Source organism: Arabidopsis thaliana, chromosome 2 (genome assembly GCF_000001735.4).
Source record: "Arabidopsis thaliana chromosome 2, partial sequence".
In the NCBI taxonomy this organism is placed as follows: domain Eukaryota; kingdom Viridiplantae; phylum Streptophyta; class Magnoliopsida; order Brassicales; family Brassicaceae; genus Arabidopsis; species Arabidopsis thaliana.
In genome coordinates this window covers 14,158,157-14,173,576 of record NC_003071.7, presented here as the reverse complement: position 1 = coordinate 14,173,576, position 15,420 = coordinate 14,158,157, and the positions used below count along the sequence as shown (strand labels likewise).

The 15,420-nt window shown below is 39.3% G+C and overlaps 2 protein-coding genes and 2 non-coding genes across 4 annotated transcripts; all 4 read right to left on the bottom strand.

Moving 5' to 3' along the window:
- Positions 1–67: 67 nt before the first annotated feature.
- Positions 68–8,452, bottom strand: AT2G33435 (RNA-binding (RRM/RBD/RNP motifs) family protein). Its single transcript, NM_001336454.1, has 10 exons — positions 8,243–8,452; positions 4,781–7,553; positions 4,552–4,689; positions 2,665–2,736; positions 1,956–1,997; positions 1,753–1,842; positions 1,421–1,531; positions 1,212–1,301; positions 1,039–1,118; positions 68–945 (listed from the first exon to the last, which is right to left on the bottom strand). Exons 2-10 carry the CDS (start codon positions 7,538–7,540, stop codon positions 351–353), a joined length of 3,978 nt encoding a protein of 1,325 aa, NP_001318342.1. The 5' UTR covers positions 7,541–7,553; positions 8,243–8,452; the 3' UTR covers positions 68–350.
- A 1,149-nt stretch (positions 8,453–9,601) lies between these two features.
- On the bottom strand, positions 9,602–9,752 carry AT2G08585. Its single transcript, NR_140372.1, has one exon. It is a non-coding gene; the product is annotated as an other RNA (small nucleolar RNA).
- Positions 9,753–9,807: 55 nt separating this feature from the next.
- AT2G08580 lies at positions 9,808–9,929 on the bottom strand. The gene has a single exon (NR_140371.1). It is a non-coding gene; the product is annotated as an other RNA (small nucleolar RNA).
- A 1,029-nt stretch (positions 9,930–10,958) lies between these two features.
- AT2G33420 (hypothetical protein (DUF810)) lies at positions 10,959–14,906 on the bottom strand. Its single transcript, NM_128902.3, has 6 exons — positions 14,178–14,906; positions 13,408–14,078; positions 13,108–13,321; positions 12,579–13,034; positions 12,317–12,503; positions 10,959–12,246 (listed from the first exon to the last, which is right to left on the bottom strand). The coding sequence occupies exons 1-6, from the start codon at positions 14,793–14,795 to the stop codon at positions 11,273–11,275; spliced, it is 3,120 nt and encodes a 1,039-aa protein (NP_180900.1). The 5' UTR covers positions 14,796–14,906; the 3' UTR covers positions 10,959–11,272.
- Positions 14,907–15,420: the final 514 nt, after the last annotated feature.

The window sequence follows — 15,420 nt, the reverse complement described above, 5'->3', positions numbered from 1 at the left end:
AGAAGGAGATTGGGTTCATTTTATTTATTATTTTGTAGAAAATGAAAGACGCTTTCTCATTCAGAAGGTTACGTTCTCTTTTAACACAACAATTTTTCAGTAAGCAAACCGGTCCATATAGCCACCAACACAATAGTATGGTTTCATCTTTCCCTTCTTGGATTCTCTAATACATAAAAGTAACGAGACACAGGTGGTGATGAATAATCCAACCTGATCAATCCCAACGATTACAAAGAGATTTTTGAAGGGTTTTTGATTGTAGATGCTATGTATCTCTGAACTCGGTTTGAACCGGTTATGTGGTAAAGATGAGAAGAATCACAGAGTCTCACTTGTTGTGGGATTATTTACCCACTTGGGAACCGGATTTGGTAAAGCTCTTTAGAAACATATTCTGCTTTCACAATCCGGTTATCATATAGCCTTCCGTGTAAAGAATGGGCTGCATCACATGTCGCTTCTGGTCTTCTGTACTCAATGAAGATACAACCCGTCTCAAATACATCCTCGGGGTCTTCTTCTTGTTCTTCTTCTATCTTGTCGCCAGCATCCCATCTTGTCTTCACGGTACGCACTGATGCTACTTCTTGTGGATTCTCTGCCTCGGCCTGCGCACTTTCTTCAACAATCTTTTCACAATGCTCTTGTTCAGTGGAGTGTAGATCTTCATTTTCTTGAGTGCTTGTTTCAGCAGCAGTATCCGAGCACGGTTCACATAACTTGTCTTCACCTGTCAAACTGTCTGGCATGACAACCTCTGCAAGATCTACATTGTCTGCAATATCTTCCGCTTTCTCGGATCCTTCATCTTTCTCCTCGATCACTGACACATTCATTTCTTTAGAATCAGTTGATTCTAAGTTCAACAATGGATTTGTTTCAGAAACAGTGATATCTTTGCTCTTGTGTTCCAAGATGTTTATCGACTTAATAACCCCAAACCTGCATCATGACAAGACCCAGAGGCCTATTTTCTTAATTTACTAGCTTTTAAAAGCTCAATGGACTCATGGGAAGATGATCTCAGAGCTTAACCTGGCACATTCTAACCGTACATCCTCCAAAATTTCTTTCACTTCTTGCTCGGAAAACGACGTGAGATCTTCTGGGTCAACCTGTCAAACAAGAAAGAATGGAATGTTAATATAGCCTCACATAGTTTATTTGGGAAAGATTCACAAGAAAAAGGATACACCAATTATGCTTACCACATTTTTTAGCTTTAGAATATTCTTAGGCTTGCCAAGAAGTGGTTTTGCATGGCTAGGTATCCCATAGAATGGTGGATTCTCATTCACCTGCAACACATATTACGTACACACACCACTCTCACAAGTAACTAAAGGAATTTCTGTTCAATGTCACCCATACAAACACAACATGAACTAACGAAAGCAAAGTTGGGTCACTGAATTACCGCTACGGATGATGCATCAGGAAATGCACAAACGGCTGTTATTACACTGCCACCTAACCTCATACCATTTAGACCAGCACAAGCTTTGAGGGTAACAGATCCATCAGTGTACTGAAATATAGAGATTTAAAAAGAGTTAGGGCTGGTTAATATGAATATACTTGGAACTACAGTCACATTCATGGTTACTCTGTAAAAGTTACAAGGTAATAACACCTTCCCATGCTACCCGGAAAATGAAAAATTAAAGATATGAAACAATCACAAGAACTACATCGAGATGGCAGACTAAGATGGGGGTATCTTGGCCACAAATAAAAGTACATTCTAACCTCTAGGAAAGCGCATCGCTGATTGAGATCATTGTTGCTCACGAACCGGTATGCTTTCAAAGGTCCAAAGACGCTGACAATCTCCATAAGCTGGAAAAACGTTAAAGAGGAATCAGACAATCCTAGAAGTTGAAACGATAGAAATGGGGACAATAGAAGATTGAACGTGTCAAATGTTTTCAAAGAATTACAGTTCAGCATACCATTTCAGATGAAATAGCTTTTGAAAATCCGCCAATGAAGATCTGCAACAAGTACACTAGGCTCAATATCAAGCTTGACAGAAAAAGAAATTAGTATAGCAAGCAAATACAGTGAAGCTTTCAACATTATCAACCACAAAGATGCCGTAGCTGCGGAGAGAACTGCACTTCTATTCTCTGCGTGTTTTTCACTTTAAGATTATAATAAGGTGGTCTGACATTTGGCTTTCCAGGTTGAACCACTATGAACAAGCTTTTGATCATAACACCTACTACCAGCCAAACTTACAAAAAAGTTGATCCAGCCACATGTTTTATTCCTTTGTTGTTAACTCTAACAAAATTGATATTCTACTGACAGACAATTAAACGGAAAAGGATATAAAAGCTGTCAGCATGAAAAACATGCAACAAAATTCCAAGATATGCCCCACATCATGAACCATGAATGGAAAGGACCAAGTCAAATTTAGAAATACCGATGTTTTGTCTCTAGAGCAAGAGATTACAAATTACAGTGGTATCGAAACTATGGCACAAACTAAAAATTTGATCTGAACTATAAACCAAGGGTCACTGACATATACAATTACAGTACTTTCAAAAGGGAATACGTTAAGAGATATTTAAAAGACACTCTACACTCATTTTCGATATAAAAAGTTTTACCCACTGTCGTAAGAAGCAAATTTAGGGCAATTATTTGTACCTTGTTTGATGAGTCCTCCACGTTGTCACTTACTGCATTTGCGGCTGGCTCTTTTTTCTCCAATTCACCGTTCTGCATGAAAATAGCAACCGTCTGAAAACCTGCTTCATGGATGGTAACCATAACATAGCTCAGAAATCATAGTAAAATGCATGGTACTGATGTACAAGGCCAAATAGAAGGACAAAGTCCACAGCCTTGATAATCAGTCATTTTTCATAGACTTTCCTACAACTACTCAGCCGAAAATCACAGTAAGAACTGATCAAAAATGAAGGACAAAGGCAAAAAATCCTCGCTCGCTTAGACCCGAACGAGGATCTAAGAGGAGGTGGTAAGAGTTTAGGGTATTCATGTTATTCTTAGGCGCGCCAACACGAAAGAATAGAGATAACAATCAACACCAGGTATCTGATCCTGCTGAGGAATGAAACACAGTAATAGCCAAACAGATAAATGAATAAAGGTATTACTACAACCACATTCAGTTAGGAGACGATCAAAGATAAAAAAAAAGATTGATATGGTATCATCTGATACCAACATATTTAGACAAAACTAACAAAGAACACAAGAACGGTAAACCATATCACACAGGAATCATATGGATTATCTGTATGAATTCCTAAAAGCCCAAAAAAGAGAAGAAGAATGGAAACAAACTTGGAAGACAACAAACTCTTCACTACACCTGGTAGTCTTCTTATTTAGCAGACAGCGTCATCACCCTCCTGAATGTGAATTATGACATACCCAACATAAACACCCTATTTAAGAGATTCCAACACACAACAGTCAGATAACGGTATGACATGTGGCTTGAAAACATATCATGTCAAGTGCAGGAATCCATAAACTACACTAATTCTTAGTGACACCTATTGTCAGTATTAATTATGATAATGGCACGGGAAAAAAACAGAGAAGCCTTCAAAACCAATTGCAAATAAATAATAAGATTGCACCTCAACACATCAAGCCTTTTTGCAAATTCCAAATCGCTTGGACTTCACAACCCAGCAAGAGAATCATGTGATGGAAACATCAAGCAAATACAGAGAAATTCATTTATTCTTTTCCTATAACCATGATGAATTTACTTCAACGATATCTAAATTTCTATTCTCAGAGGGCCATCCTTTGAAAAATGGCTAAGGTTTTAAGCTTACTGAAGCAACGCAAAACCATATGTTTACCAACAAATCTGCTAACAGTTGTAACATCAACAGTACTGTCTTGCATTTATCAAACTCTCAAGTTGCAATACATAGTTTAAAAGTGGCAATATGCTTCCATTGAGACTACCTTCAAAGATAGGACCATGAGCATTTTTTGGTTCCAACATAGTACATTTAAGGAGTGGCACAGTATGGGCATCTAAGACTGAATCATACATGAATCGATGATAATAAGAACTCTCCTAATTTTTCTGATTATAGAAGACAACCATAATCTTCAACAGAAAAGTTATCAGTAAATGAGAATTTGGTTATACAACACCATGCTTATGTGCTCTAAAATATAGAGACAGATGTTTTGCTAAGTTCCTTATGTCTGTCTACTTTGAATATATCTATCTGGATCAAAAGAGGACTGATGCTCACGACTTGTAAATAATGTAACATAAACTTACACCGGACAGTGGTCATATAACACAATAAATTCAAGCTTAAATCATTAAAAAGAAGTCACACAGGTTTCAGTAGCATGTTATCAACTGAACTGAAAGTGGAAACATTGAATCTTACTGATGACACCTAGAGAAATATATTGCCGATATTTGAGCTAGCTTGCAAAATTAACCAGATGACTATTAGAAGATAAAACATGCGGAGCAAGTAGCAAGAGTTTTAGAGAGAGAGAGATTGTAGAAATTGCAATTCTTACTGTTGTCCTGACATAGTCTTTAGGGCGTCGGATTTTGAGGTTTGAACCCGCAAAGGAGCAGCCATCCAAGGAGAGTGCAGCAGAGGCATCTTGTGGCGTAAGGAACTCCACTAGCGCCTGACTTTTTTCCTTGTTTATCTGCATTTAAAGGACAAATACTATCAGGTGATATAATTCACAAGCATAACAAGAGTGATATGAATAAGGAAGTCACATGACAGAAACTTACAATACAGCTAATACATGGTTCACTTCCTTTTATGTGATTGGACCCTGAAGATAACATATAGCCATTGAAGCATTCAATCAGAGACTTCTCAGAGGCCGAATCAGGCACATTTTCTGCGTAAAGTCTTCTCATACGTCTGGTGGATTCTGTCAGTTGAACAGAATCGAATGAAGTGGTCTGCCTTGCCGGTGGCGTCCTAAAAGGCGCATCCATAACCATAAGTGGCTTCAAAAGCGTCAAGGAAGCCTCACTGATGGTAGGATATGCTGTCTGAGTTGCTGCTTGGAGACCAGAAAATACTGAGTCCGAAAACATGCCAGCAGTTACAGTAGCTGCAAGACCCCATTTAGCACTTTTTTTCTCGGAAGAAAGATTAGGTGGAGATGCAGCCTTGGTAGATGCTTGCTCCCTTCTTTTCCGTGGTGAATATCCACCAAGTTCACTTTTGGAAGCACTATACCGTCTAGACTTGTTACTTACAGTGCTTGTCACTTTGTCTTCATTATCATTACAATGATGTTTTCCCGACCTATCTTTGACAACATTTTCCGATCGCTCCTCATGGTTTCTCTTATGACGCGATGTAGCCTTTTCAGCCCTTGGTAAGGGGGATGACCTTTTCTGTCTGTCCTGCCCATGATCTCGACTTCTTGATCTCCTTCTTTTCTCTCTCAAGTCGCGTTGACGTGATTTTGGTTGTTCCCTTCTCTCCCATCGCTCTGAAACTTCAACACTGTGCACTTTTCCTGGATCATGCCTCTTTGACATATTTATCTCCCTATTCTTCTTATGATTTCCATTTTGATTCTTTCTCTTGTCTCCATTGTCAGGTTTTATACTACTTTCATCTCGAGGTACGTCTGCCACAACTAGACTTCTAAGACGCTTTTTACTACAAAGCCCATCTCTATCTGTCATTGTTTTTGTTTCAGTTGTAGGGATTTCTCCTTCAATTTTTCTGTTTGAAGCAAGGTCTTCCTTCTTCATCTTCTTATCTCGTCTTTCCTCCCTACAATTAGAATTAGTTTCTTCTTTCTTTCCTCGTCTATCCTTACTATGTTCTTCAATTGATTCTGTTTCAGCTGTAGAACACTCTCCTTCTGCTTTCCTTTTTCTATTTGAAGTAGACTCGTCTTTTTTTTGTTTATCTAGGTTTTCTTCTCTAGAACTAGAAATAGCCTCTTCCTTCTTTCTTGAACTGTCCTTAACACGCTCTTCACGGCTCAATTTCTTGGATCTGTCATACCCTTTTTCAGTTTCATGATAGTCAGAAACCATCTCAACAAGATCGTTACCCAGTAACTGAGCTGCTCCCACATGATCCTCTTTAATCGGTTTTTCTCCTCTAGAACTAGAAATAGCCTCTTCCTTCTTTCTTGAATTGTCCTTAACACGTTCTTCACGCCTCACTTTCTTGGATCTTTCATGCCCTCTTTCAGACGTATGATAGTCAGAAACCTTCTCAACAAAATCGTTACCTAGTAACTGAGCTGCTCCAACAGGGTCCTCTTTCGTTGAATTATCTACTCTTTCTTCCCTAGAACCAGAAGTGGCATCTTCTTTCTTTCTTGAGCTGTCCTTAACACGTTCTTCACGCCTCACTTTCGTCGATCTATCATGCCCTTTTTCAGACGCATGATAGTCAGAAACCTTCTCAACAATATCGTGACCCAGTAACTGAGCTGCTCCCGCATGATCCTCTTTCATTGATTTTTCTTCCGTAGAACCAGAAGTGGCGTCTTCTTTCTTTCTTGAGCTTTCCTTAACATGTTCGTCACGCCTCACTTTCTTCGACCTATCATGCCGTTTTTCAGACGCATGATAGTCAGAAAACTTGTCAACAATATCGTGACCCAGTAACATAGCTGCTCCCACATGATCCTCTTTTCTTGATTTTTCTTCTCTAAAACTAGAAATGTAGTCTTCTTTCTTTCTTGAACTGTCCTTAACATGTTCTTCACGCCTCACTTTATTGGATTTATCATGCCCTTTTTCAGATGCATGATTGTCAGAAACCTTCTCAACGATATCGTTACCCCGTAACTGAGCTGCTCCCACATGATCCTCTTTCATTGGTGTTTCATCCCTAGAACTAGAAGTTATGTCCTCTTTCTTTCTTAAACTGTCCTTAACACGTTCTTCACGCCTCACGTTCTTGGATCCATCATGCTCTTTTTCAGACACATGATATTCAGGAACCTTCTCAACAAGATCATTACCCAGTAACTGAGCTGTTCCAACAAGATCATCTTTTATTGGTTTATCAAGTTTTTCTTCTCTAGAACTAGAAATAGCCTCTTCTTTCTTTCTTGAGCTGTCCATAACAAGCTCTTCATGACTCAGTTTCTCGGATCTATCATACCCTTTTTCAGACTCATGACAGTCAAGAACCTTCTCAACAAGATTTTTATCGGGTAACTGAGCTGCTCCCACAGGGTCCTCTTTCATTGGTTTTTCTATTTTTTCTTCCCTACATCTAGAAATGGCTTCTTTTTCCTTTCTTGAACTGTCTTCAACATGTTCTTCACGCCTCAAATTCTTGGACTCATGATAGTCAGAAGCCTTTTCAACAAGATCGTAACCCAGTAACTGTGCTGCTCCTACAGTTTCCTCCTTCACATTTTCCAAGGACTCTTTCCTCTTCCTCCTTAGCCTAATCTCCTCAACACTTGTAGGTCTTGTTCGAGCAGCAGATCCTTCTTCATTTACAAGTGTTTCATGTCCATCACGATTTTCCTTTTGCTTATTAACTTCGTTCATCCTGCTTTATTCCCTTGAGATAATGAGCAGAGAGCACAATCATCAGCAGACATAAATCACAAACTAATAGAATGAGAACAAAAGACAATTATAAGGCAATGCACAGCTGAATTCATGAGTTTCCACTCCCTCGTCCAACATAGAAATCATTACCAGGAACTTCAAAATTACAAGATACATGGAGCCAAAATCACAGAAACAGAAACCTACCAACACAATACTATTCCAGATTTTTTTATCATATCATAGATCTTCGATCACATTTAACAAGCTCCTAACCACCAGAAAAAGCAAGTTATTTAACTGATTGTACAAGAAACAGTGACTGCGCCTCTAAAAACCAACACCATTTCCTAACTACTTGACTAGAAACTTCAAGATGAACGAATAGATCAGAACTACGATCCGATTGAATCTAATCGCATTAAGTAATCCACGACCTAAAGAACTAGACGGCGCAGAGTAGAGATATCTCCACAGCCCATTCTCCTACCCACTAACCACATAAACATTCAATTACTAGCTACTTCTCAGCAATCATATGCTCACACAAACCCTAATATACATCGAAATGAAGAACCAATCGTGATTTTTTCGCGACTAATCCAACTATTTACACCCAAAGAGAAGGCATAAAGAAGCTTGACATGAGACGAGAAATAACAAGAGCAGAAAAAAATAAGCGGAGTAGAAGCGTCGCACCTCCGGAAAGTTAAATTGCCTCGCCGACGGCGAAAACTAGCGCCTCCGGTAGAGAGTTTCGTCAACTTTTTTTCGGGGACGAGAGATTAAAAGAAAAAAACTCACATCAGATTTTGTCCGCTGGATTTTAAAATCAACTTGTTTACTTTTTCATTTTCCCCTTATTTATTGGAGATATCATCAGATCGCCCTTTTATTTTGACATTGTTTCCTTTTAACCCCAAATTGTATTTGCTTTTCCACAGATTGACCACAAGAGTAATCGTCTCTTTTTAGCATGCTTCAGCATTCTAAAAGATTACTAAAATAAATTTACCATTTCCCACATGAATTGTTCTTGAAAAGAAAACTAATCTTCTACCCAAAGTAATTTCCTAAAACAGTGAAACCTCAATTTACATTATTAAATAAAATTGTTACATAGAAACAAAACTTAGAATTTCAACAATATCCAAAGTAAGCCCGGTCCATTAACTGCAACGGACTGGAATACAGAGCCCTCGTGTGGCGGCAGTAACATCATCCTCACCACCATTATCATCATCATCATCATCATCCTCATACTGGCTTAGCTTAGGTGTATGTATACCATCTTCAGTTACAGTTCATCTTGTGTTTTCTCTGCGGCGAGAGTAACGAGTTCTGTCATTGTATCTCGGTCTATCTTGGGCTCTCTGCGGCTGTGGCTCAACCCGCCTCTGCCTCTCTGGTGATCGTTGGACTATCTCTCCATTAACAAACAGCTCAGCTGCAAGTCAACGACAACGATTAAGAATAAATCAGAATTCGATCACAGTAAATGTTCTTCTGTATAGTTGAGATTTAATTTGAGAAATGTAAAGCTGGTGTATCTCTCGTAATTGAGTCCATGCTTCCTCAATATAAAGAGCACAGCACAAGAAAGAGCGAATCTGGATGTGAGTCCATTAACATTCAAAACTAGAAATGGCAGAAAGCTACTAGCTTTGCCAAGAAGGACTTCTGGTCCATGGTTCTTTACTAAAACCTCCAATCATCTCTATACCGGGTTATTATGGTTACATATATACTTTTTCTCAACCAGGAAATTAATCATGTTGCTATTCAAAATCCACACATACACCAAGTGAAGAAACTGATACAAGTCTATTAGCATTCTAAACTAAACATTGCTAAAAAAGAATTATTAACTTTACCAAGATGAACTTTGAACTATCTTTTACATGGCTAGGGAGAGTGACACACAGATACTATCAGTGCGTATATATTTTATCTTCTCAACTGGTCATGTCATTAATTTAGTGCGCACACAGAGCCAATAGATTCACTAGGTTCACCAAAATGGACTAATTGAAACAAGAAGCACTCAGGAGATGCAATGTATGTTTTATCTAAACCGGTCTGCAGGTAGATATTACACTAACTATCTGCAAAAGTCGGCTTAGATAAAAATTATTTGATGTCAGTCCATTAGCATTCAAAGCTAATCATAGCCCAAAGACTCATTAGCTTCGCCAAGATGGACTGATAATCAATAACACGTCTTCACGTTCCAAGAGAAAAGCACTCTAGAGTTGCATGCAATATATGTTTTCATCTAAACCAGACTGCAGTTAGATATATTATTAACTATCTGCACAAATCGGTTAAGAGAAAATAGACGATGTCAGTCCATTAGCATTCAAAGCTAATCATAGCCAAAAGACTCATTAGCTTTGCCAAGATGGACTTATAAAAATATTTCCTTCATGTTTCAAGAGAGGCACACACTAAGACTCAAAATTTGCAATGACAATGGCACTAGCAAAGATTTCATTTGGAGAAATAAAGCAAACATATAGGTTAAACTTGAATAGTAGGCAGAACAATTACCTCCATAATCTTTGTTTTCAGGATCCACATAGGAATCTGGAAGCACAAACAGAACACCTGGTAAACCTGTTGTAAACAAAGTAACACTTTAAGAATACTCTTCTTTATTATCAGTTAACACATAGTAAACATAAGAAACAAGTTCTAAGTAAAAAGACCTTCAAGCTTAGTGGATGTCTCTTCATCAATCTCACAACCAAACCCTAAATACCTCTCACATGAAACATTGTAGATTCGCTTCTTCGCCTCTTCCTCACTAACCAAAAACCAACAACAAACACTATACAGAGTCAAATACACAAAGTAAACAGAATTTTCTGCCCTAGATTTTTTCATACATTTTTCATTATATTTCAACAGCAACCTAGACAATTAACATATATAATCTGAAGATTATACCTTCCAACGACTTTCGCTAGGGTTTGAATGTAACAATCAATCATCTGCTGCTTAGTCGCGCCTTCCCCGCCAGGTTTATCCATAACAATAAGCCAGTGCTCATAATCGCATCCCGGAAACAAAGGAGCCATCTCCGTCGGAGGCCGATCACTAAAGTTAGAGCCAGAGTTAAGCGGCGAGTAAGTAGAACCTGACCGGTTAGCTCCACATCGAATTGAGAAGAACCGGGTCGAACAACCTAACCGAGATCCACCGTAGTGAACAGAGGAAGGAATCCGAGGAGGAGCCATAAGAGTGACATTAGAGAGGAGAGCGCGCGTGAGGTGGCGCGTGCCAGACAAAGGCAAAGCCATTGTAGGGCGACTGAGGAAGAAAGACGAAGGTAATGGAGGTTTAGAGTAAAGTGGATAGGGTTTTGGTTTTTATCTTCGAATTTTTATCTTCTTATATACTATAAAGGCTTTACATGAGTTGGGCTCAAAGCCCATTAAATCTCATTCTTTTCATCATCGCAAGAACTTGTTACAATTTCTTAAACAAATAAAGACTTTCTATTTCTGAACACATCTAATTAAAGAATTAACGAATATTTTCCTCGTAAAACAACAAACAATTCTCTTCAACCTCAATGCAACAATTTTTAGATTACAAATCAGCCCCAAAAACTCGAAAACCATACTTTTAACCCATTTACACAACGAATCAAGTTCACATCCTTCACCAACACCAACATATTTTTTTGTTGAATTTTTCTTTTTTCCTTTCTTACTTCTTACCAGTTCACCTTCGTTTAGGCAATTGAAACGATTTCTTTAAAAACTGATTAGCAACACGGTCGTTTCTATGACAAAGTACCCTCAAGATCGTGTTTGGATCAGACCGGTTCCACCGTCCTGTAGTTGGAGGCATAGGTAGCTTCTGTCCAGAACCAACCATCCCCATTCCACTTGTCTCACACGTTACAATACTAAAATCTTCCATAAGTTGTTCTGTTGGTTGACTCATAAGCTGAATCACTCCTTCCACTGTCTCTGCCTCTCTGTCCACCACTTCTTCAGGTATCAACCCTTCACCACAAGTACAAAAGACCCTTTTCAAGTTCTCGAAATCTTCTTCGATAATACTGTGATCCGATCTATAGAACACTCGGGAGTATCCACCGGCGAGAAGGACCATCAAGAACGCTTCGAATGATGATTTCATAACCTCCCTCATTGCTAATGATTGAGCTCTATCCGCAAGAATCGCTGACATCAATGTTAAGTTCTGTTTCATGATTCGTAACGCTGGTCTGATCCTCGCGTTCGCAACTTCTCCTACGTAGAGGCTCTCGTACAAAACAGAGTTTGAATCGAGGAAAATCAAACGGTAAGCCGCGACCTCTGAAACGTGTTGGCAAGCGGATTCGATTCCAGCGTATGTGAAATCGAAATAAGAAGATGAATTGTTGTTTCTATGGCGGTAACGTTTTCGAGTTGCCGGAAGTATCCTCGGGTTTAAAGAGAGTGTTTTGTTTAAGGAGTGGATATGTGAGCTTAGGAAATGTAATGTGTTGAGACGAATGTATAGACGTTGTGTCCCGCGGCTTGTGGATGGCCGTGGATGGTGGCCGTCGGATATGACAGATGTGGTGTATTTAAGGTCTTCGTTGGAAGTAGTACACGGTGTAGCTCTCTTCCATAGCTTAACGAATCTGGAATCTCTGTTGCATCTTGTAAGAGGAGGTAATGTAGGGATGTAACTTTGTCTTGCTCCTGAACAAGACAAGAATTAGAGATAACAAATTCAATTCTTGCGGTATACAGATTTGGATGTTTTGCTTACCGCAAGATGCAACAAATGTGGTGTATTCTTGAAAAAGTTGTTCCAATCCTTCAGCGATATCATGAACAAGATCTTCAGTAATCCCGATGGGGATTTCGAAGAACTCATCGATTGTGTCCTTCGCTAGCTTCATCAACTCTCCTGCGGATTGTGCATAAGGTTCTGATTTGGATTTCGGGTTCCACGTCTACAAAGATAGAAAGCAAACACCATTAGATGAAGTAATGTTTCTTGGATCACAAGTAAAATCTCTAAAACTTACTTCAGTTTCCTTTGCTCTAAATAAACACTCTTGAACTGCCTTGAGCTTTTCTTCGACCCATTGTCTTAGAAGACGCAATATAATAGAATCGACTTCATAAGGAACCATCTCTCGTACAAGCCCCTTTCCACCGTCCTCGCATTCCTCTGAATCTTCAGCTACCATCTGCACCAAGACCTTCTCAAGCTTCCCTGCCGTTTGCAAAACCTCAACAGTATCTCTCGAGATAAACGATCTTCCAGCTAAATATTGCATCAAGATCGAGCCATAACATTGGTGAAGTGACACCGAGGCAACACCAGCAGCAACTGAGTGCCATCTCTTGAGTATCGGACTGAAACATTCGCGTTCCCTTAATGCTAGCTCCTCTGTTTCTTTAGCTAGCTGTAACAACGTTCCAGCAGCTTCTTCTCCTTCATCTGTAGCTGCGATCTTAGCTTTTGTATTTTCTATCACCTGTAACATAAAAAAATCAGAACCCTAAAAACAGAGAGGAAATGAAAACAAAAATAAAATTTTGTGTTTTTACCTTAGAAAATGCGTTTTTAATGGAAGATCTTATGTAATAATCGACGCGATCTCCTGAATGATCCACTAATTTCACATCACCTTTCTCTTGTCCTTTCCCTTGAGAAATTGTCACATCTTCTCCCAAAATTCTTGACGATGATAATGCCAATGGCAGAAGATTTTCTATCAATCCCACATTCCCTCTTTGGAAATAATCATGGTAGCTCAATAACCTAATAACCAAAATCACATTAAAATTCAAACATTTTGTAAATATAATTGTTCTTGACTTCTTGGCTTAACGAGAATAGTCAAATACCTTTTCTCTGTCCATCCTTGCATAGAGGCCAATGTTGAGTTTAATAGTTTCACATAAAGAGCTTCGCGGTCAAGCTTCTTAGCGTCATTAGCAACTTCAGCTAACATAGCATGAGAAGCGCCGAGCAAGTCCGGTTCCATTTGTGATGTCACGACGTACTGATGAAACAAAACCCAAGTGAAACACAGATTATGTATCGGTCGTGTGATCCCTAGTGTTGACCAAGTCTTCTTCATTAGCTCTAGAAGCTCATCGATCTCATCGAGCACCAATGTCTCGTCTCTCACATCGAATATCGACTGCAACAAAGCAACATAAAGATGAATGTTGAGCGGGTAACCGTCAGCCCAGTGACAAACATCAGTTGGGTTTCCATTAGTGCCACGCCAAGATAAAGACACGACCACGTTGGTGAGTGTTCTCATCGTGTCTGAGGTTTTGCTTGTGTCAATGGGTTTTGTCTCGCTTTGTCTGACAACTTCTCTTAGACGCATTGCAAAGTTGTTGGTTTTGTCTAGAGGAATCGATGGATGAAGAAGAAGACCAGCTTCAAGAACTTTGAGTTGCCTTCTTTGCCAAAGCTGGTACTCGTGTATGTCACCAAACTCCGATGTTTTTAAGTGTCGAAGGAGCTCTAACGGTAAGATTATCGTCTCCGCTCGTCTACCCGTCTAATTTTTTTATAAAAAAAAAAACAATTAAGGTATTGTGTCAAGGCATTTCAAAGTTTAAATTAACTTGTAGAAGAAGGAAGCTAACGATTAACTTACTTGACCAACAAGCGTTCTCAAAAGGGTTTTCCGAAGCCGACTGTCACTCTGTTCTGTCACCTTCATTTGTTGCCTCATGATCTCTGCCGATGTCAACGGTCTTCTAGGACGAGAAGGTTGGACCGTCAAGAATCCGGCTCCAGGACTAATATGTCCCGCACTACTATTCATTCCGCCAGGGGATAGTGAAGTTGCGGCTCCTCCAGCCGCTCCTATCGTGGACATTCGCCTAGACGGAGACCGTTTAAGCATCTTCAAACCTAAAGCCCGTTTCACCCGGCTTGTAGGGGTCGTCACCACCTCTTTCCTCCCAGAAGAGCCAAACCCAGACCCAACACCAGTTGAGCCACCAGATCCTATTCCTCCTCCTCCGTCTCCATGATGGTCATTGCTATTGTGGTTAGAGTAAAACGTGAGAGCAGTCCTACCACCAAAACCCGGTGAAGACCGGCAAGCCGTGAAGAAGATTTCATAAGCCGTCTCACGAATATCATCTCGATCAAGCCCTTCAAGCTTCCCAAATGGCCAAAGAAGGTCGGTATTAGGACAAAGCACGACGGAACCTCCCATGGTAGAGGGAGTAACCGAGAAGGACTCTCTCCGGTGATGATGGGTCATGGCGGAGGAGGGGAGAGGGTGGAAAGGAAAACTTTACGGGATTTTATGAAATTAGATTGCTCAATGAGAGAGGAAAGAGGAAAGGAAAAGACATATCTCTTGTGTTATTATAAGACAAACGTAAAAATAAAACTGGAGAAACTGAGGAGGTGGAGGAGGAAGGCGACAAGTTGGAAAAAGGTAATCTACAGCAAAAAAAATCTGTATTGAGAGAATCATAGAGGATGCGAGTAAAATTAGGAATACTCACAAATAAAAATAACACTAGAATTAGCTAATTTCCTATTTCGAGTAAATTTTGTCCATCCAAATCTCATCTGTAAAATCTTTTATATATATGTACTAGATTGTTGCCAGCACAATATACCAGTTTTTGTATATATTTCTTTAATGTAGATGCTACTCAATGTCTCAATCTACATTTTTACCTATACGAAGAGAAATACGCTTTAGACTTTTAGTTATCGTATATAGAAAAGAAAAAAGACATAATGGTAATCTCTTTTCTTCTGTCGGTCCAAAATGGTTACGAAATCTAATGTATTGAAAGAAAATATATATTACAAACTCAAGAGGTTTCACTGAGCGAGTGTTTAAAACATAATTAACTGGGGGAAAACAACTA

Coding starts and splice junctions, on each gene's coding strand:
- AT2G33435 (NM_001336454.1), bottom strand. CDS start 7,540: ATGAACGAAGTTAATAAGCAAAAGGAAAATCGTGATGGACATGAAACA. Junction 2,737..4,551: donor AAGACTATGTCAGGACAACA/GTAAGAATTGCA, acceptor ATTTTCATGCAG/AACGGTGAATTGGAGAAAAA. Junction 1,843..1,955: donor AAGCTATTTCATCTGAAATG/GTATGCTGAACT, acceptor ACGTTTTTCCAG/CTTATGGAGATTGTCAGCGT.
- AT2G33420 (NM_128902.3), bottom strand. CDS start 14,795: ATGACCCATCATCACCGGAGAGAGTCCTTCTCGGTTACTCCCTCTACC. Junction 12,504..12,578: donor TTAGAGCAAAGGAAACTGAA/GTAAGTTTTAGA, acceptor CTATCTTTGTAG/ACGTGGAACCCGAAATCCAA. Junction 12,247..12,316: donor CACATTTGTTGCATCTTGCG/GTAAGCAAAACA, acceptor TGTCTTGTTCAG/GAGCAAGACAAAGTTACATC.